The sequence below is a fragment of the Arachis hypogaea genome, chromosome 19 (assembly GCF_003086295.3).
Source record: "Arachis hypogaea cultivar Tifrunner chromosome 19, arahy.Tifrunner.gnm2.J5K5, whole genome shotgun sequence".
Classification (NCBI taxonomy): Eukaryota; Viridiplantae; Streptophyta; class Magnoliopsida; order Fabales; family Fabaceae; genus Arachis; species Arachis hypogaea.
The window spans coordinates 15,806,516-15,827,646 of record NC_092054.1 but is presented as its reverse complement, the minus strand read 5'-3'; the positions used below and the strand labels follow the sequence as shown (position 1 = coordinate 15,827,646).

At 37.8% G+C, this 21,131-nt stretch overlaps 3 protein-coding genes across 4 annotated transcripts; 1 reads left to right on the top strand and 2 right to left on the bottom strand.

Moving 5' to 3' along the window:
• The first annotated feature begins 104 nt into the window (after positions 1 to 104).
• LOC112775644 (uncharacterized) lies at positions 105 to 2,217 on the top strand. The gene is made up of 4 exons (XM_025819425.3): positions 105 to 568; positions 961 to 1,095; positions 1,205 to 1,297; positions 1,731 to 2,217. Exons 1-4 carry the CDS (start codon positions 271 to 273, stop codon positions 1,880 to 1,882), a joined length of 678 nt encoding a protein of 225 aa, XP_025675210.1. The 5' UTR covers positions 105 to 270; the 3' UTR covers positions 1,883 to 2,217.
• A 118-nt stretch (positions 2,218 to 2,335) lies between these two features.
• On the bottom strand, positions 2,336 to 7,269 carry LOC112775643 (uncharacterized). Of its 2 annotated transcripts, none has more exons than XM_025819423.3 (5): positions 6,646 to 7,269; positions 4,264 to 5,511; positions 3,494 to 3,640; positions 3,238 to 3,418; positions 2,336 to 2,691 (listed from the first exon to the last, which is right to left on the bottom strand). In XM_025819423.3, exons 1-5 carry the CDS (start codon positions 6,886 to 6,888, stop codon positions 2,510 to 2,512), a joined length of 2,001 nt encoding a protein of 666 aa, XP_025675208.1. In that variant the 5' UTR covers positions 6,889 to 7,269; the 3' UTR covers positions 2,336 to 2,509. The 2 variants fall into 2 exon arrangements, with proteins under 2 accessions (XP_025675208.1, XP_025675209.1); XM_025819424.3 differs by having other exon boundaries at positions 4,264 to 5,525; positions 6,646 to 7,229.
• Positions 7,270 to 8,517: 1,248 nt separating this feature from the next.
• LOC140182158 (uncharacterized) lies at positions 8,518 to 11,254 on the bottom strand. The gene is made up of 8 exons (XM_072228283.1): positions 11,023 to 11,254; positions 10,549 to 10,936; positions 10,404 to 10,427; positions 10,087 to 10,229; positions 9,599 to 9,981; positions 9,355 to 9,414; positions 9,151 to 9,264; positions 8,518 to 8,541 (listed from the first exon to the last, which is right to left on the bottom strand). Exons 1-8 carry the CDS (start codon positions 11,252 to 11,254, stop codon positions 8,518 to 8,520), a joined length of 1,368 nt encoding a protein of 455 aa, XP_072084384.1.
• Between the last annotated feature and the right edge of the window lie 9,877 nt (positions 11,255 to 21,131).

Sequence of the window (21,131 nt, the reverse complement as noted above, 5' to 3'; positions counted from 1 at the left end):
ATTTTTCAATGTATGATAATAAAGGACCCGTTGGCTACAAAATTAAATAACAAAGTACCCGATCCACATAAACCGATCCACGCATGGCAGCTTTAGAGTTTTAGACACTTCCAGAAACAAACAGAAACGTTTGGCACTCAAAACTGGAAACAATTGCAAGTTAGAACGTAAAACACACTAGTGACACTACCACACACACTAATCAAGTCAGAAAATCACTCTCAAACTCCTTCAGTAACATAAAAATCACATTTGAGATTGCTTGTTGCGATGTCGAAGAACCCCAGAGAGATAAAGCTTCTATGCCCTTCATTGTCAAAGGTAGCAAACATAATTGCTTGGGACGAAAACAAGATTGATCTTGGGTCCATAGCAAAAGCCTTTGGGATAGAGCCATCAACGGTGAAGCTCAACGGTCACTTCATAAGCAGAGGAGTGGACCTTATTTCTTGCTCTGTTACTTGGAAGTCTCTCATATCTTTCTTCTCTTCTAAAGGACTCTCCACTGGAAACAACCTCCGTGATGCTCTTCTCGTCACTGGCAACTTCTCTAAACTTGCCAACAAGCGTATGTTACTTTCCTTTTCTTTTTTTTTTCCTTTTTGATAATAGCCAACAAGTTCGGTCTACGAGGTTTCAAACCGATCAATTTGTTTAGTTTTATAACCATAAGTCAAATTAATTTCTTATAAATTCTGTCTTGACAATGTGATGGTGACGATGTCTTTACCAAAAATGCTACATGTACGTTAAAATTCAGCTGATAATTAAAAAATCAACTACCAAATCAGTCAGCATCAGTTTATTTGTGGATAAATACTTGTGTAGATTATTATCTTTGGTAATCTGTCTGTTGAACTAGGATCTGCCTTGTTTGAAACTGAAATTGCAATCCATAAGTATGCTTTTTCGCCATCGCTCCATATTTTCTCCTTATCTACTCATGTTGTGACTCTGCAGGCGAACATGAACCTCAAGATTTTGAAAATGGGAATGGTAAAGTGATTGAAAGTGAGAATTCTTGTAGCGGAAAAAGGACTCGATTGGAAGCTTTCAACTTGCAACGGAATAAGAAGTTGAAAGATGGCAACTCAGGTATGTCTCAAGAGACTTGTGGAGAATTATGTTTGACCTTGTGATGGTATATTTTCAACTTTTCTTGTGACTAATTTTGTTTAAGCTTTTCTATTTACTTTACAAAAAGGTGAGACTTTGGATGACCTATGCTGTAAGAGAAAGCAACCGTTGGAAGGTTTCAATTTATTTAAGAAATTGAAGAGCGATAACAAGAAGTCAGGCATGTTCTTGTTCTGATCTTTCTTCTCTCTGTCTTAACTGGCTTACTTTTTCATAAAGAGAAATTCACCTCGGTTGGTCATATCTAAATATAGGTTGCATTTGTTTTCGTTTTATATGGGCAAAATATCAATCTTTTAACCAAGAAACAAATGTCAATTTTTATTTTTATATTTGACCCGTAAAAAAAATTCTGCTTTTCATGCCTCCACCTTTTAGAACAAGTAGCACATTTGTGTCTTAAGATACATTATCTCGTAGCTTCAGCTCTAGATATAGTTTTGTTTTTGTTTCAATGCTTATATCATGCCCCAACTACTAAACTTGTAGCATTGGTTTCTTCTCCAAATGTCTAATAATGCATTGTCTCACGGTTGTGGCAAGCTTCATCTACAAAAGCCTCAATATTAACACATTTGGAGGACTTCCTGCAGGACTTCCCGCAGATACTCAAGATAAAGGGGATAACCTCTCCGGCGGCATTTCTCGCAGCCCATTCACATGCAGTCAGACGAGCAAGAATCGGAAGCGGATTAGAGATGATGATGATGCAATTGTAGCAGCTCAGTGCAAAAGGACGAGATAAATTCTGTGGGTTTCTATACCTCTTGATACAATATATGTTTATGAGCAGTGGACTGTTTTTGCATAGTCATTTTCGGATGCTGCCGTTGTATTTTGTTACATGAATGCTGTAAATTCTCTCTCTCTCTCTCTCTCTCTCTCTCTCTCTCTCTCTCTCTCTCTCTCTCTCTCTCTCTCTCTCTCTCTCTCTCTCTCTCTCTCTCTGGATGGTGTATATAAATAGATTTTATTTTAATTCGAAAGATACTAAATTAACATCTAATGGTGTGCTTCACATCATTTGTTAATTTTGTGACAAAATGTGAAATCAATGGAGATTAAACATTGATTACTCAAGCTTTCATGGTCATATTTAAGAAAAAATTGCTTGCCAGATATGGGAAACATTACCCATGATGAATGACAACACTAGTACAAAGAAGAAAAACAGCAAAAAAGGTAGTGTGACTTCTACTGTGTCAAAATAATCAAAAGTAACATCAATCGTCAAAATTTTGATACAATCAATTTGGTGATGTACAAACGTTAACTTGATCAAACAGAAACATAGATATATGAATGAAGTACATTTAGCTGTGGAAGTAAAGGCTTGTAATGTACATAATTTAACACCGAAAGTAGTACCTAGTTATGAGTAGTATTGCCATACAACAGCAATTCCTGCAACTAATAGTACTCTAAGAATCAATTTTGGGCTGATGAGGGATGATGACGATGATGATGATGGTTGAGAGGACACTGCTGATCTCCCTCCAAACTTGGAAGATAATTTACCTAGTACTCGATTAAGAAGCACGTCTTTCTTTCCGCCTACAAACAGAAAGATACATGACACATCAGAAACTTTAAGCAATAATTACACACAAAAATAAGAGGCGGATTGGGAGAAGTAATATAGAAAGTTAGAGATGTAAGCTGTAGAATGCAGTATGAATACAATAAAAGTGCATGGTGTTGCAATATTGAAGATTGGTTTCACTAATTACTACGTTTACTTATAACTAAAGGTTGGCACTGATCACTGATTCCAGTCACAAACACCTTCTCTACCAATGGCAGTAAGCATATTACATCCGTTTGATCCTTCCAAAACCCAAAATAGCAGAAGCCTCATGCTCTAGGGCATCATTCTTTCAAAAAAAAAAAAACCAAAACACACACACAGACACACCCCCCAAAAGAAATTAAAAAATAATAAAAGGAAAAGCAAAACCCCCACATTTCGTGGCTCTTAAGTCACATCGCCTATCATTTTATCAATTACACAGGCATGATATGTAGAAGGCTCATCCGTAGTTATACGAAATTACGTTACTTGTGTCTTAGGATGTAAAAACTGGAAAAGTTGAGTGTTACCTTTATCGTTCAGACGCCTTTCCTCCTCTCCAACACGTCTCCGGAGTGCATTTAACAAAGATCCAAAATACAATGCAAAAACTGTGCATGTAATTGTTATGACATTATAAGGCATACTGAAGTCCGGGGTTGTCAAGGGTACAAGCAAAACTTCTGTGTATGAGATAACAGGACTCCTTTCCTGCATTATAGATTCAGAATTAGATATGACACAAACGTTTTTATGTACCAGAGTCAAGAGTGCAATTCAATTAACCTGTAACTTGGACAACATTGGGGTCTTGCTTATAGAGTTATCAGAAAATTGCAGGCCAGCATTGAAGTCAGGAAAGCTTATTATTGCTGATGGAATGTCAAATCCTTGATTAGCATCTGGAGGGTACTCATCAATGTGCAAGAAGCCCTATTCACACCAGAAAAAAGCAGTCAAAGACCAAGTTTATCTAACCATGAAACTATTGTTTAGAATTCATCCATCCTAGAAGTGTCTAAACTGAAAAAAAAAAAAAAAAAAAAAATCAAGTAATAGCTTCTACCAACTTCTGAAGTCAATCAAGGGGGACACACAAAATACACTACTTATGCCCATAACCACTGTGTTATGCTCTACTTGAAGTATATTTAGGTACTTTTGTTTATTTATATATTTTTCATGCGCTATAGCTATCCCTACTGATTAAAGATTCAATCAATTATAGAAGTCGGACATTTTAACCACCCAACTGATCGGCTCCTACAGAACATTGCACAAATGCATTTGATGACAAAGCTGAGTTAAGAGATCAGTTCCAATTATGAAAAGTTACATTAGTAAAAGCACATAATATATTGCATTCATTCATTAGATTCCGGAAATCTGAGCCGAATTATTTACCAAGAAAAATAATCATCAATTGATTTCCATATTACAATTTGGAGGTTTTTTTTTTCTAATTTAACTTGCAAGGAGGTTGATGTATGTCAAACAACAAAATGTGAGGCAAAAACTCAGAAGAAAAATAAACATTAATAAAAATATGAGCAAACCTTATCAAACTCTATATTCAATACTGCTGACTTAACCTCACAGGGCAATTTGAGGACCAGTTCCATCAACCCTGGTGATACTTTGTCTTCAGAAGGTGAAACACGCATTCTCTCAACAAAGTCTGTGAGTACTTGAGGCTTTTCATCCACAAATAATTGTAAAGTGTGATAATACACCTTAATATACCAAGGCACAATTTGAAGAACATTAACTTGAAAATTACATCTCTGGTCAACATAATTGGCTGCAACTAACCCTTGAGTAGATTCTGTTGACTTCATGCATATTGCAATGGCACCCCTTTCGTTTCCACTGCCCATTAAAAATCTACTGGCATATAAAGGCGCATGTGGGGTTGACCAAATAACAGGATGCTTCCATGTAATGCCTAAATCAAATTGCTCACTGTCTTTGTGCACTTTGATTGGATATTCATACAGAATGGAGGAGCTCTTTTCCACCTCTTTGAGTACCCTGTCAGGATTAACAGATAATTCGAAGCCAACATTCCTTCCAAAATCATCAAGATTTGTGCCATTGGCAGCAAATGTAGCAGTACTGCTCTGGAGATTCTCAAGTTGTGTAACCAGACCTCTCTCAACTTGGAGGTAAACATTACTTGATTTAGCAAGAACACATCTTCCATTGATTTTTCTTCCAAATATTGAACTCAGAGACCAACTTGGTTGCATCTTTGCTTCACTAACATAATTAGTACCACCAGTCAGAATATTGGGTTGAAGTACAACTGTAAGTGTTTGTTCTAGAACAACTCTTGAATTTTTCGGATCTGCACCAGTCTTGGCTTGTGTTAAATGCAACCGCTGGGAGTGATAAAAGCTTTTGTATATAGACGGTCTATCCATTAAGGCAGAGAGTCCAGCTTTGTCTCGACAAGGGAGGAGTTTTAACCAAGGTGTAAGGTTCTCAGTGCAGACAGCTTCTCGTGGCAGAGTCCCATATCTTAAACTACCTAAAGCTGACTGAAATGTCCATTTTGGAGCAGAATAAGTGGTGGAAGACTCTAGGAAGTTGATTGAAGCACAAAACAGACCTGACAGCGCATGGGTTAAATCTTTCCAAGAAGCATCAACTTGATGTGGAGGAACATCAAAGACTGCCCACAATTCAACTCCAGGAGGCTTTGCATTATGGCTTGATATTGGATCAAATCCACCCCACCTTTCATAGTTCCACCGACCTTGTGTGAATGATAACTCCATGGCTTTAATATGAAATTTCTTAACCTGTCCATCCAACACTAATTCACATGTTATTTAGTATAATCAGAAAAATAAATTGAAATCAGAATGTAAAAATAAACAACAGTTGGTAGAGACATGCTTCTGAAAGGAACAAACAAAAGCATTAAACCATAGTAAAACCAAGGTTCCTTAATATTTGATGTCAATTGCTTCAACGCTTTATCAAAATGTTTTAGCAGGTAAAGGTTGTGTTGTAGTTAGAGGCACAATACTCGGTATCTTACATTACATGCATTACTACAACCAAAAAAAAAAAAAAAACCCTTCAAAATGAACTTAAACGGCCTAGAAATAGAAAAAACAAAAAAGCATACAACTTTAAGCTTGTACTTTATATATGTAAACGTTTTTGTACTAATTGAGGGGCTATCTAAGTGACTCTCAGCTCTTCCACATAATGACATGATTCTTCAATAACATTGCAGACTCAAAGGCACTTCTAACATCAACAAACTCCAAAATTTCCCTCTGCTCCACCCAAGAATGTCCCATTAGTGAATTTTCTGACTTATATAACTATATGGAGCATAAAACGCAGGGCACTCACATCTTACTATACATAATATGACAAAGACAATATCAAGCAACTAAAACTTTATTCTCTATCCTTAAGGCTAAGATAAGTCGCTGTCATTGTTCTCTCCCTCTTGGTTTTCACCTTCCAAGTCTCTTTGTCAAATGATCACTCATATGCAGGGCATGTTCTCATCGAACAAGAACACCGGAACAGTAGAATCAGGACTCTTGATTCTCTGCACACTCGATCAGATTGCTCAAGTTTTTTGTTTTTGTTACTTTTTTATCATAAAGAAGCTAATTTGACTCAACACAGAGAAGATAAGGACAATACATAACCAAAAATACAGCTTTATAAATAATCACCAAATCAATTATTCACACTAACGAAACGAGTAAGCTTGGCAACCTTTACATCAAGCATTTAATTTGACAAACTTCAACAATAGTTACATGACGTAGAAACTTTCAATAACTTGAGTCATCAGCATCAGTATCAATAATTCAATATCAAAATCCCAGCAAAAACTCTCAAAAAATAAATTTTTGTTATATCATTATAGAAAGAAAAGGTAAAGAGTGGAAGAAGTGAGCAGGCACCAGCTGAGCGATGGATTTCGGGAAGAGGTGATGGTGACGGGCGAAGGAATCGGAGAGAGGAGCCTCATTCTGGAAGTGAAAATGTGAGAGCACTTTGCGATCGGGCAACGGCTTCAGTAGCAGCTCTTCCCAGAACTCTTCTTCTTCTTCTTCTCCCGAACCATTAGATGCTGATGCCGATAACAAGAAGATCGAGAACAGAAAGAGCATAAAAAGAGTCCCTTTCCGAGAAAGAAGAGCCATTTGCGATGCGAAGCAACACTGAGTCACTAAATTCTATAGTGATTCCGCCATCAACACCACAGTTGTAGTGCTGCGGCGGCGACGGTGGCCGCAAACCTCGAGTCACCACGGCGGTACGGAGGCGGGAGGCGATCCAGCGGACTATTTGCCGTTTTAGGTGGTGGCGGTGAATGATTCAGTTGCCTGCCTTCGCACTTTACGGCGGCGATGGATGGTGGCAGCGGCAGCGTTAGGGCAAGTGAGAATTAGACAGAAAAGTGAAGGGTGAGAGACTGAGAGTCCGAGAGCGAGAAACGAGACGAACAAAGAATTTGCGAGACAGTGAGAGAGCCGTAAAGGGTGTTTTGGGGTTTTTACTTATTTTTGCGTTTTATTGGGATTGCATTTTAGTATGTTACGGGCCGGGGCTAATATTTTTGGATATTGGGTAAGTTTTCGTGTAATGCTCTTTTATTGGATGTTGGAGTGTTTTGCAAAGTTCTTGGAGCCAATAATTTATGGGGGACGAATTGCTTTAGCAAGAATGTAAGATTTTTTTTAAGGATAAATATTTTTTCCGTCCCCTGTCCTTTTTTTAAATTTACTACACACTTCTTAACCTTTACAAAATATCAGATCGACCTCTGTTCATATATTCTGTGAGACCAATAAATCATTTCGTTGGTTTCTCCGTTCATAGTCGTCGGAAAACGCTGAGGTGTAACGTGCAGTCCGGGACATGGCTTTGGCACGTCCTACGTGGAATGATATGTGTTCATTAGGACCATTAAGCCCTGTACAATCAGCAAAGCGACGTCGTTTTGGCCTGAAGCCTTTTTGCGTGTTATTGTGAAATCTCATTCTTCCTCTTTTCTGAACCCTAACACTAGGGGCTCAAGCATGAGCGAACCAGAGCAATCTTCAACCTCTCACACACGCCATGTCTGGAGGAAGACTATGGTGGGGTTCGAGTAGTCATGCAAGTGAGGAGAAGAAGGCCAAGTTCCAGCACCTTAAATGCAAGTGTGGAACGTATACAATCATGCAAGAATTTGGGACATCGAAGAACTCAGACAGAATCTTCCTTGGTTGTTCCTACTATCACGTAAGTGTGCCTCTATCTTCAATTATGTAATCAACTTCTTCTATGCTTTAACAAGTTGTATTCACTATAATGGCAATTGCAGATGGGGCAACCTCACTGCAACTATTTTGTTTGGCTGGATGAACTGATTTCTAAATATTTTGGGCATGAAGACGAAGATGATGTTGAAGGAAGAATGGTGATGCTAGAGAATAGATTGGAGCAACTGGAATATAAGATTGAGCATGAATATGAAGGAAAATAAAAAAAATGTAGTAATCACTATGGTGCATTTGTTATGCTGGCAATGTTAATTCTGTTAACAGCAATTGTGTTTGTAGTATTTTAGGGTATACTGTGTTGCTGTAAGTGATGCATAGACAAGGTTAAGACATGAGTTAATTTGCTCTGTAATTGCAGGTTCTATATGAATGGAATGTGAATTTTTTTTGTAAGAATCCTAAGTCTGAAACCATGATAAGTCTGCACAATGTTGTATAAGCTAAAAGCATAATATTTATATTCATACTGCTAAGCACAAAGGCCTGATTTTGTTTGTTGATGTATCAGCCAAAAACATCAGCATATGTCTGAATTCACAAAACAAAAAATATGTTCCAGTAGTCTACCAAATTCTATAATTGTAGCCTTAAGTCTATTACATATTGTAACTTGACAACCAAAAAACTTGACACCAAAATATTCATAGTCTCCATAACTATGACTACAAGTATGTCATTTCTGACGTCTTGGTGGCCTAAACCTATATGTTTGCTTGAATCTGTGGGGTGCATTTAGGCCTGGTGTGGGGATAAACTTGAAGGAAGTTGTGGCAGTCCCTGAGCTAGTTGCTCCATCAGTTGTGTGTTGCTGCTGACTTGGTGTTTGTGTGGTTGGGGCTGTTGCCTGCTGGAGAGGGGGCTGAAGTATTGGGGCTGTGGCCTGCTCAGAGGTTGCTGAGCTGTTGGGGCTGTGGCCTACTGTTGAGGGTGGTAAAGTGTAGGTGCTGATGGCCTAGTTATTGCTTGCTTGGGTCTAAAATTTGGCCCCTGGTTGAGTGTAGTTGGGGTAGTAGGGGTTGAGTGCTCAGTGTTGAAACTCATACCCTAAAGCACATGAAAACAACAGAATTCAGAGTCTATGCTCTTAGGATAAAATATGTTATAGTTGCTAGACATGAATCTGTAAAATAAAATTACCTCTGTTGGTGGTGGGGTAGACTGTGAAGATTGGATATCAACTCTTGCCTCTTCTTGGATTGAAATAGGGGTGGATCTCTTTGGAACCTTCTTCTTTTGCTTTTTTGCTTTAGCCTGTGAAGTACACAAGAGAAGCAAAGTTGTTCATCCAAATCGAAAAAAAAAAACTAAGTAACTATAGGATGTAAGACAGTGGGCTACTACTGGATCCAGTGGTGTGGCAATAACATTCTGGGGATTATTTGGTTGAACTCCTTCCCCGGCCTGTGCAAATGAAAAATAACATCTCAGCTACTTTCATGCATATGGTAGTATAACTATTCTGCTCAATTAATGGAAATAATAATAACTACAATGTAACAAAAACATGAAGAACTCCTTTAACACGTGCTTGCTGCTGATCTGCAGGTGTCTGTGATAATTAGTTTTCATGTTGTTGTTGCTTTGCCTTCTTTCGCTTTGGCTGCCAATTCGGATTTGCAGGTGCGCCTTTGCAAGTCCTATAGTAGTGTCCCTTTTGCGCACATTTACTACATGTTACTTGGAATGACTTCCTCACCTTGTGACCTTTTGGCGGCATTTGAGACTCAGCCACCACATCAACAGCCCTTTTTTTGGTTGGTTTCCTAGGGGGTCTCTTAATTATTGGTACCTCTAGACGCAGCCTGTTGGTTTTCTCCCAAAACTCTTCAGAGTTCACTGACTTTATTGAGTCCCCATAAGTAGCCCTTACGGCTTCTATTGTAAGCCATTTGTGTGCAAAATCCTCTGGCTTCAGTTGTTGTTTCCTTAACCTTGATATAGCAGCTACTGCATGTTTGTATGGCAACCCTGGTAGGAAAAATACATGTATCAACATTTACTAAATCAATATTTACTGAATTCACATTACTACAAGTTAATATACAATGCTAGACACTAAGTAGATGATTAAACCTGTTAGTTGCCAAACATTGCAAGCACATGTTTGTCTTTGCAAATTGTGTTTGGTATCTCTGGACTTCAAATAATACTCTGGCTTCATCCTCAGCCCACTCTGTCGTCCACTTGTTGCTCTCAGGGATGTGTACTCATCCAGCCTGAATTGTTGAACTAGAGCCAATTTACTCATCCATTGAGTCCTTGAATTCTCTCATTGTTGTGCTCTTAGCAGCCTTCCAAACTAGTCCTTTTGTTTGCTTGTCCTTGAAGTGTTTGATGAAATTTTTCCATATGTGTAGGACACAATTTCTATGATGAGCTTGTGGCATTACCTTATGCAAAGCCTTAGCCAACCCCTTCAATAACATGTCAACCAAATATTGAATTAACAAATGAAAACAACACACAAACTAACACAAAAACAAATACAACAAATGAATGCATGTTAGCTTCTGCTGATCGGACATGAAGTTCTACCCATTAGCAGCCACTGGACCAAGATCATCGTGCAGGATTGAAAGAAACCATTTCCAGAAATCAGTGTTCTTAGCTTCAACTATAGCAAATGCTATTACAAAGAAACTGTTATTGGCATCCTGCCCCCCAGCCAACAAAAGATGACCACCGAAGTACCCTTTTAGGAAGCATCCATTCAATCTGATAAGAGGGCGACAACCAGCCTTGAAGCCCTTCTTGCAAGCATCCAGGGAAATGTACAACCTATTGAACAGTGGACGACCCTCCGGTTGAGGAGTTACATCAATCATCCCAATGGAACTTGGATTTCTTCTATGAATTTCATTCAGGTAGTCATGGAGCTTTCCATATTGTTCTCGCTCGTTTCCAATTGTTTGCTCTCTAACAGCTTTTAATTATAGTCATGTTTCATGTGGTCGAGTGCCTCTTTAGGAGTCATTAGAGGTTGAGTTAGCAACCTTTTCACTAATTTACTTGTTACCCAAGCTCTATCAACCATGTTACTACTCAAATTTCTGCCACAGTTGTGCTCTCCAATGAATGTCTTGATTTGGAAACATAGACTCTGACTATTATGAGAGCATAACACCAGCCATGGACAACCCTCTTCAGCACACCTTGCTCTAATCTTCTTCGGCTCATTCTTCAAATACATCAGCTCTTTACCCTCAAAGACAAAGTAGTCCTTAAATGCTTGCTTGAACATTGCTATGGTCTCAAATTGTTGTCCTACCTGAAACTAAACCTCACCATATTCGGCCTCCTCATTGAAGTCAGGATATCTTACCTTATGCTCCTTATCTGAACTGGATATTGGAGAGTTAAATGCATCAAACTCATATTGATATGACTTGTCCAGGTTTGAGTCCAATTCCTCACCCACTGGATCTAAATTGAGCTTATCCCTTGCCTCATCAGTTGGGTCAACCTCACTTGGCCCATTAACTTGTTCTCCACTAGGCCCACTGTTTGGCACATTGTCTCCTTCTTGTTGGGATAGGATATGTTTTCTTTTTCTTCCAACATACCTTTTTGACTTCTTCTTCTTAGTCCTAGGAGACATGTCCTTATCATCACCTCTACCAGGTGGCACATTCTTCTTATGCTTAGGTGTTTCTTGTCTAACACAACTCTTATTCTTAGTACACTTTTGTCCAGCATCCATTGCCTCTTTCATCCTCACACTAGGCTGCTTCTTCCTCACACTTTTCCTCTTTACATTAACTTCCTCATCACTACTACTTCTATCATATTCGAATACAGGTGGGGGGGTTTGTAAGGTTCGTCTTCAGTGGTCTCATATAAATCATCAGAAGAAGAAGAATCAACCTCAACAACATCTGGCCCATATACTGGTTGACTAACATGATGCTCAAAATAAATAACCAGCAAATCTGACTCCACATTCTCCATTTTTTATCGCACATTTTGTTGATCTCCTTATCTCTTTTGAGAACATTTAACCCATACTCTAAATCAGGGGCACTGCAATCATACCAATACATCTGTTTGTAGCTTGTATACCCTAAACCCTTGAACATTTTCTCCAAATCCTTGAAATTAATATAATCTATGTCTAATGGAAGAAATGTCTCAACACTTCCGTCATGGTAGTATAATACACCATCTTCATCCCATTCAAACCAACCCCCATAGTGAAAAACAGGAACTATTTCATACGACATCTATTAGAACAACAATGTGCAACAATTAGAACTTAAATAACTACTTCCATCAGATTTTAATCATTAACACAATAATTTTTAGACCATGCATGGGATGATCACTAAGCGAAATCATCATTAACAAAAATCACATTAAGCAAAAAAATTTGGAGCAACACCAACTAACGAAGCTGCAAAATTAGATAGCAACACTAACCTTAGTAGCGCCGTCAGTTCCTCCGTCTGCAGCACCGTCACCACCTCCCCGTTGGATGTCTCTGTCAGCTTGCCTTGGAGGGAAACATTCCGTTTTCTTAGGTTTTCTAGGTAATTTTGAGTTGAGAACGAGGGTGATGTATGGTTGCTGAAATGTGCACAAGGGGGAGAATGGGATTTCACATAAACACGTAAAAAGGAATCCAAGCAAAATGACGTCGCTTTGCTGACTGTACAAGGGCTTAATGGTCCCAATGAACACATACCATTACACGTAGGACGTGCCAAGCTCATGTCACAGGCTACACGTTACACCACGACTATGAACGGAGAAACAAATGGAAGGGTTTATTGGTCTTACGGAATATATGGACAGGGGCCGATCTGATATTTTATAAAGGTTAGGGGCGTGTAGTTAATTTTAAAAAATGATAGGGGCCAGAAAGGGTATTTACTCTTTTTTTAAATACAAAAGAGACGTATTATATTAATTTAATATTAAACTGATAATATAAAAGAGGTGTATTGTCAGTATATAGAAAACGAATTGACGTTACACAGGGGGTATATTGTATTTTTCAGATTAAAAAATATACTATGAGTATTATAAAAGAAAGAACGAATTTATTAGATTGAGTATGAGTGTGAGAGTGTTTTATTTCGTTGAGAGAATAAGAGAATAAAAATAGAGGGAAGTATTAGTTTGAAAATATATTATAATAGTCAAATCTTTTTTTAAATATCTAAGAGTGTGAGTTTTGTATGTGAAAATCTATATGATGTTATTCCTTTTGCAATAACATATGAGAAATTTAAAAGTATACTTTATCAATGTGTTGATAATCAAATATTAAAGAGAATTACAAATACTCTATATAAGCATGTGTTAGTATTGGTGGTTTCCTTCAATTTTAAATAATGTATGTGGTTGACGATGCAAGTATGTAAGGGATGTTTTCGATCTACCAGCAAACACAGGCACAAGTGTCAATTATCGAGTTATATGTTGAGTTTAAAGTATTAGTTGAGATTGATTTATAGGAGCCTAACATCGACTAGATGGTTTATAACACTGAAAACGAAGAAAAATTTGAGGACACTTATTATATTGTTGGTCCAACTGAAGATATGAACGAAGATGATATCATAATTAAGTGTGACGTTGCATACGTCACAAACGCACTAACAAACCAACATCTATTTGGAGAACCTTCTTTCATGCACGTTTTGAATCTAGACGCTATAAATATACCAAGATTTTTGGAATTTGTCAATGCAAGTAATAGTTTTTTTTTTATTGTTATTAGTATAATAATAATTATCATTAGCCTTTTTATTGTATGCATTATTATTAATATTATTATTATGTTACGGGCTGGGGCTACCATTTTTGAATATTGGATAAGTTTTCGTGTAATGCTCTTTTATTGGATGTTGGGGTATTTTGTAAAAGAGCACCGCTAGGGAGACAATGAGATATGTATACAATGTATACAATGGGCTGTTTATTAAGCTCAATTAATATTAATAGAAAGAATTAACCAATTAATAACTCTAATCCTATTTTGGCTGTTTAGTTTAACATACCACCCAATTTATCATATTTATATTTTTTTCCCAAATCACTCAACCCTTTTGTTTCGGCATTTTTTCCCACCCCCCCCCCCCACCCAAACCCTCCCAATCTTTGCACACACCACTAACGGCGCAGAACCCAAACCCTCCCAAACCTTGGACACAGCCAAATCCTTTTTCAACCGAGGAAGGGCACCCATTAATCCTCATCGTTGGCATCAAGGACGGCACCCTCTTGGTCCAGAACATCCCTCCGTCTCTGCAACGAAGCTGCTATGCGCGACGCCGCCGACCAGGAACGCAATCAAGTAGCGCTCACTCACGAATCGAGCAGCATCAGAGTTCTCATCGCGTGGGCGCTTTTTTCTCCTATCAACGGAGCAGCCGACCTGGGAAAAATACCCACCTGTTCGTCAACACACCGTTCACCGGAAATACAAAGAACATCATCTCTAGAAGAATCATAACCATCCAATGTAAGTGGGTTTTGTTGTTCATTTTTGGATTGGTAATCGCTGTTGCATGTTTGAAAGTAAATATATTTTGTTGATTAAATCACTGATGACCCATGGTGGAAAAGCAGTGGTTGCTACTTATTATCGCAGAGACTGTGGAGTATGTAGTTAGTTTATGATATTGATATGCTTGTTGATTTAATTTTTGCGGGGGAAAGGTCGAAAATATTTTGGATCGTGTTTATATAGCAGTCAGATTTAAATCTTTTTTGTCCATTTCCGTGTGGACCATGTGCATGCAACGTGACGTATACAGGCTGACCATTGTTGAAAATGGGCTCATATTTGTTGGATGGTTACTTTAATAGTATATGGGATAGTTATTCTTTAAATTTTTTCTAGTTCCCATTAATTTTTTTCCTATTGCCACTGCAACCAAAGAATTAGCTGAAACTATTGTTACTGGTTTGTAATAAAGTTAAAGTAATTTTCATAACAGGCCTGGACCGTTAGATTTTTAAACTCGGACGACAAAATTGCATTTAGGACACTATAACAAGGTATTATATGCTGTATGGATCTAAGGAAAGGTTTGATGCACTTGAGGTGCAACTTTTGTGGTGTGCTGTTGGTATAGCTTTTTATCTCTTCTATAGATGGTGACAAAGGAGAAATTGTGAGGTTTGATCTTTGTATGAAACATGCTATAATCTTTGTGTCCAATATTTTCCTAAATGAACTCTTATTCTGTTATTTGTTTTAATTAAAGCGAGATATTAACCCATAATTCAATTGATTATCATGATTATATGTTGAAAGAGAACCTGCTATTTAACCATTCGTGTATGCTTCTTTGGCCATTTGTGGCCTTGTTTTTACATTATAGAAGATGATATTTTTTACATAAAATAAACTATTTTGCATAGATACCTAACTCACTCTTTATTAATAGGAATTTTCTAGTTTCATACAGAAGAACTAGTGCTTCTTTATGCTAGTACATGTACCTACATATTTTCAATTTAAGACTAATAGGATTCTGCACTATTTTGTTAACTACTTTACTCTAATCTCTGAAGATATTATACCATTGTGATGATGATGATGAATCAACTCATCATTAATGTGAATGTTAAACTAAAATGGTAGGGAACATGAAAGAAGCGTGATGAACTTGAATTGGGCTGAACTGAAGTGATTACTATTCAACAAATTTAATTAGTAAACAGTTTTTTTTTTAAAAAGTAAAGCTAATACTACTATTTCTTTGTTGGATTGGTGCAATTTTACCAGATTGAATTTTGCACAAGATTGTCCCAAGCATCTAAGTCAGTAGGGTTTTGTATTCTACTATACATCTGCTACCCAAGATTTTCTTTATATGAAAATTGCTATAATCTTTGTGTCCAATATTTTATTATTTGTCTAGATACATAAGTATGATATTGTCATGCCATATAGCGTTCAATGATTAAGTTTACATCAATTGCAATGTAATATAATGCTATTATTTACGTTATTTTGCTGCAGTTTACCAGCTTCTTTTGTAAGACTTTACGACTTAGATTGTCGGCTGAATATTGCGTGTGTAAATTATCACGGTGCTCGACCAAACCAATCCCTAAACCGGCCGACGACACACTCAGATGGGTAAAAAGGTATCCCATTGATTACATGAATAAATGAACATAGTTGGTTATTTTTTATGAAAATATGATGATCCTTTTTTGTTTTGCTCAACAGAAACTAGTTGAGATGCGATGCTCACCCTGCTACATTAACAATTTATTTATCCATTTGGAATGACATAATGAGCAGTCTAAGTTAACGGAGATTGAGGCCATTGGATTTGACTTCCTGCGCCGGGTACCACAATGGCATGTGAAGCAGAGCATCATGCTCTAACTAGCTAGGGCCTATGACGTGGAAACAAACACTCTAAGGGTCGACGCCGGGGACATTCGCATTACCGCCGAACTTATCGGCAATGTATTCGGCATACCTTTTCAAGGTTAGTGTAAGTTATGTAAGATGTAAAACTCCCGGTTCGTGGTTATGCTTTTTCCCATTTTGACACGTACTGATTGTGGTAAATTTTTCCTTTTTGCGCAGGTGACCCAATACCGGTATTGTAGAAAAAAATGAATCGCATTTGGCAATAAAGAGAGAATTTCAGAAGAAAACTACAACCCAGTTGCGGGACTTTCTCTTTGCCAGTCCAATGGAGACCGAGCAACAGAGGATGACCTTTAGAAGATACTTTATCTTGATTGTATTGAAGATGTTTCTTAACCCTACAAGCCAACAGACTATTTCTCCATGGCACGTCCCTCCGATATTGGACATCTCTAACCCAAGAAGATTTCATTGGCCGTATCAGATATTAAAGTGGCTGCGAGATGCGATAAGAAAATTCCAAGATGAGAACCGGAAAACATGCGGCGGGTGCATGTTCGTGTTGCTGGTATTGCAAATAAATTACGTAAATTTAAAAACGATCTATGGCTTTATGTTTAAGTCCTAATATTCAAGTTACTTGTGTATAGGTTTTGTACTTTCACCGCCTAAAGCATGGTCCGTTGCATGCATGTCGTGTGCCCGAGCCTTGGATTGTTGAATGGACCACTAATGACTTGACAAGAAGGCCGACCATGTGATCTCACAGGTTTAATCTCTACTACTCCCTTTTTAACAGTACAGTATAACACAGATGCAATTGGAGGTTCACGTTGTTTTTTTTCCATGTATTTGTTGTCCCATGTTGAACACACAGGGTTGCAAAGTCAACAATGCAAGGAAACAGAAAAAAATAGAAAACAGCCTACTAGTGAAGCAGTTAACGAGAAAGGAAGGAGTAAAAGGCCTTACAAGGACGCTGACCAATCACCGTCTATCAAAGGCAGTACTACATCTCAGCCAAGCTATAAGGAGTCGGATAAGGTGATCCACTTTCTTTATGATATGTTGTGCGCTCATTTGATTGGATCCTTACTTATCCGAGCGGTTGGTTGATACTTATCATATAATTTGCGTGTACAATTTTGGAAAGTTACTTCAGTATGTGGCTGCATGGTTGTTTTTTATGTATGGTGTTTATAAATAGATGCAGCTAACATGCTCAACTTAAGTTCTAATCTGAACTAGATATATAACTTGTGATTTATTTATTTACATGGCTTTTTATGTTTGAAATAATTTATTTATGCGGCTGCCAAGTTGATGGAGTGTGTGAAAATAGTTTGCATTGATGATTGGTGTGGTTGTATGGTATGATTTTATCTTGAATGCTTGTTTGAACACATTTGTTGTGTTTATATTTGTTAAGTTCTTAGTTCGGTTGAGTTAGGTAATTGAACAGATGCAGCTAACATGCTCGACTTAGGTTCTGATCTGAACTAGATATATAACTTATGATTTGTTTATTTCCATGGCTTTTCGTGTATGAGATAATTGATTTATGCGGCTGCCAAGATGATTGAGTGTGTGGAAGTAGTTTGCAATGCTGATTAGTGTGGTTTTATGGCATGATTTTATTTTGAATGCTTGTTTGAATACAGTTGTTGTGTGTTACTTTTGTTAAGTTTTTATTTGGGTTGAGTTTGGTAATTAAATAGATGCAGCTAACATGCTCAACTTAGGTTCTGATCTGAAATAGAAATATAAATTATGATTTATTTATTTCCATCACTTTTCGTGTATGAAATAATTGATTTATGCGGCTGCCAAGATGATGGATTGTGTGAAAATAGTTTTATTGATGATTTGTGTGGTAGTAATTGAGAGCTTTGATGCTCCACGATGGACGTTCATTTTTTTTGTAGCCCTTTTAGATGTTCACTTTAGTGGTGTTGTTGATGTTCGTTTTAGTAGGGCTTTTGGATGTTCACTTTAGTGGTGTTGTTGATATTCGCTTATGCTCATGTTTTTCATCCAAATGACTATCTATTACAAAAGGTTGTAGTATTCTTAGTGCAAGTGACGATATGTATGAATATACACCACAGGAATACAGGCCTGGTACGAGGAGAAAGTTGCCTGTCCGCAGAAGCCGATCTAGAATCGGCACCAAAAAAGCAATTCCAAGAGAAAAAAACCTAGTAAACAATCCTTCAGCATTGGTGGTCCCGGACTCTGATGAGGATGACCACATGCCGCTTGCTAGAAGGATACGGTTATTCCAATAGTGGCCTCGGCCACATGATGCAGAACAAGCAGAGCCCGTGTTCAAGGGCAATCATAAAAGTCCGCAAGGAGAAAACACTAAACACACGGATGCATCTCCACACATGCCACCAGCAGCACATGTCCAGCTTAGTGACTATGATTTCGATCGGTTAGTAATTTCCAGCTAACCATGCTGTATGTTTCTCTTCTTTATTTGTCATACCCTGCCTTGTGATTAGCCGTCTAGCTAGTCATAAATTGTTGTTTTAGCTAACTTCATGTCGCATTCCTTTGCAGCGAATTTGACATCTCGATCGTTCAGTGTCCTAAATTTGAGGAAGTTTTGAATCATGTTGAACAGGGGTGGGAATCAAAGGCCATAGTTATGTAGCCCTTGTAAATTGTATTGCCAAACAAATTAGGCTACCATATACCGAGTCCAGGGAGACCAAGCTTTTCACTCGGTTTAACTCAGTTTGAGAAGACTCCAACCCCTTCCCCGATTCAATCAATTCATCCAAGCCTAAAGAAAATAAGGTTGGGAGAGACTAAGGAGAAACGAATCAGAATATGGATAGTGGACTCGTCCTTGAACGAAGATCAAGAATTAGCTAAGTATGAAGGACGGGACTACATGGTATTACAAAGGAAGGACTTCTAGTCTTTGAAACCCCACAATTGGGTCAACAGCTGCGTAAGTATATGATCTTGATCATGCATTTTAATTCCGTGTCTTTATATCGGGATATAGTTTACAACTGCTAGAAAAATTGTTTAGATAATTCAATGGATGTGCTACTCTTTCAACGACACCGACTTATCTAGGTTCAAGCGAGATTTCTATTGCGTGTCTTCAGGCATCTTGGTAATTACATTCTTCTGATTACACAGCCGGTTAGTTTTTGTTTGGATTCTGACTATGTGTGTGGGTTTGCAGGAATCAGTGACACGAAATAATAGTCTGGCTTCCTTTATTGACGGTGTGAGGCCAATTTATGCTGGTCTTAGTCCAAGCTTCGGTGAGGATACAAGGTTCTTTGACAAAGTAGTAGCAGCAAAGAGAAAATGAGTAAGTTGCTTTTTTAGTTATGAAATAGTTTATCACGATTTGTATATGTGGCCTCACGCTATCTTTGGATTCAAATATTAAATACATGGTTAAAGTTGATTCAGTTTACTATACTATGCTGTTGGAAATGGCTTATCCTATGATGTGAGGATGTTGTGGTTCTTGAAAGCTCGAGGTAGATCAATATGCTGTTTTTTTTCTTCAATTTTTTTTCTAACGAGATAGAGCTATTCACATGCACTGTTTGCTGCAGTGGTTATTTTCTTATTGTCGGGGGGTCATTGGTGGGTATATGCATTTGAGGTGAATGCGAAGCAAATAGCTATACTCGACAATTTGCATTCTACACCAGTAGATGATGAACGAGATAAGCTCGATGCGTATGTGGTAATATACTATACTTCTTTTATTTAGTATACAACTATACTATCTAATATGATAGCATGTTATAGGCAATTTTTTGGTTCCATGATTTCAGGGGAGACTGTATGAGGATATGGCAAGCATTGCTATTCCTGCCTTCGTTCGCAGTACGTATGGCCCAGCTCGTTCCTACGCCAAGGTCCCAATGCAACCGAACATGTGAGATGAAATTATAACCTAAATTTGAGAATTTTTATGTTTTCTTTAACTAATGTGGCATAGCACGTTACAGGTTTTTGACATCCTAATTGCAATAGTATTTTGTTTTCATGTAGCTTTGACTGTGGCATGTGCGTTATTAAACTAATGGAAAGGTGGACAGAAGATTGTGAACTTTACGAATGGGACGAGATTTGTTAAGTAAACATTTGTCCGGATGTCATCATTCATGTTGTATGAATATCACTGTAACGGTTCTTAATACCAAATCGCCTGATAAATATTCTCTCAGGATTCACTCAGTTTATACAGGATGGAGTTGATGCTTGACATTATTTGTTCCCAACACAATGCATTGATTTAGTAGCTTATTTCATTTTTGGAGGAAACGGTTAAACATGTTCGGCGCAATGCACCATGGAACAAGAAGAAGGACGTTAGTTCACCATACACTGCACCTAGCACGAGGTCATTGATTGAATGTGCAGAAGGATTACCGAAGGGGGCAATGCGCAAAGGGAGGAAGCGGTTGCTTACTTAGGCTTAGCTCCAGTGAATTGAACTACCTTATTGTGATTATTTTACTTGCTGACGATATGCCTACGGATTTATTTATGTCACATTAGAATTACATGATTCTAGGATGAAATTTTTTTGGCTTGACATTAAAATGATACGTTGGTTATGTTACCGTGTAAGGGTCTTTGTTTTCTTGCAGCTTAGATTCCGGAGTTATCAAAGCTGTATAGTAAAGTAGGCATATTTGTTAATACTGGACTATGGGAACAATAATCATCCACAGATATAGTTAAAATAAACATCTTATAATGTACTATAATGAACATCCATGCGAATAGT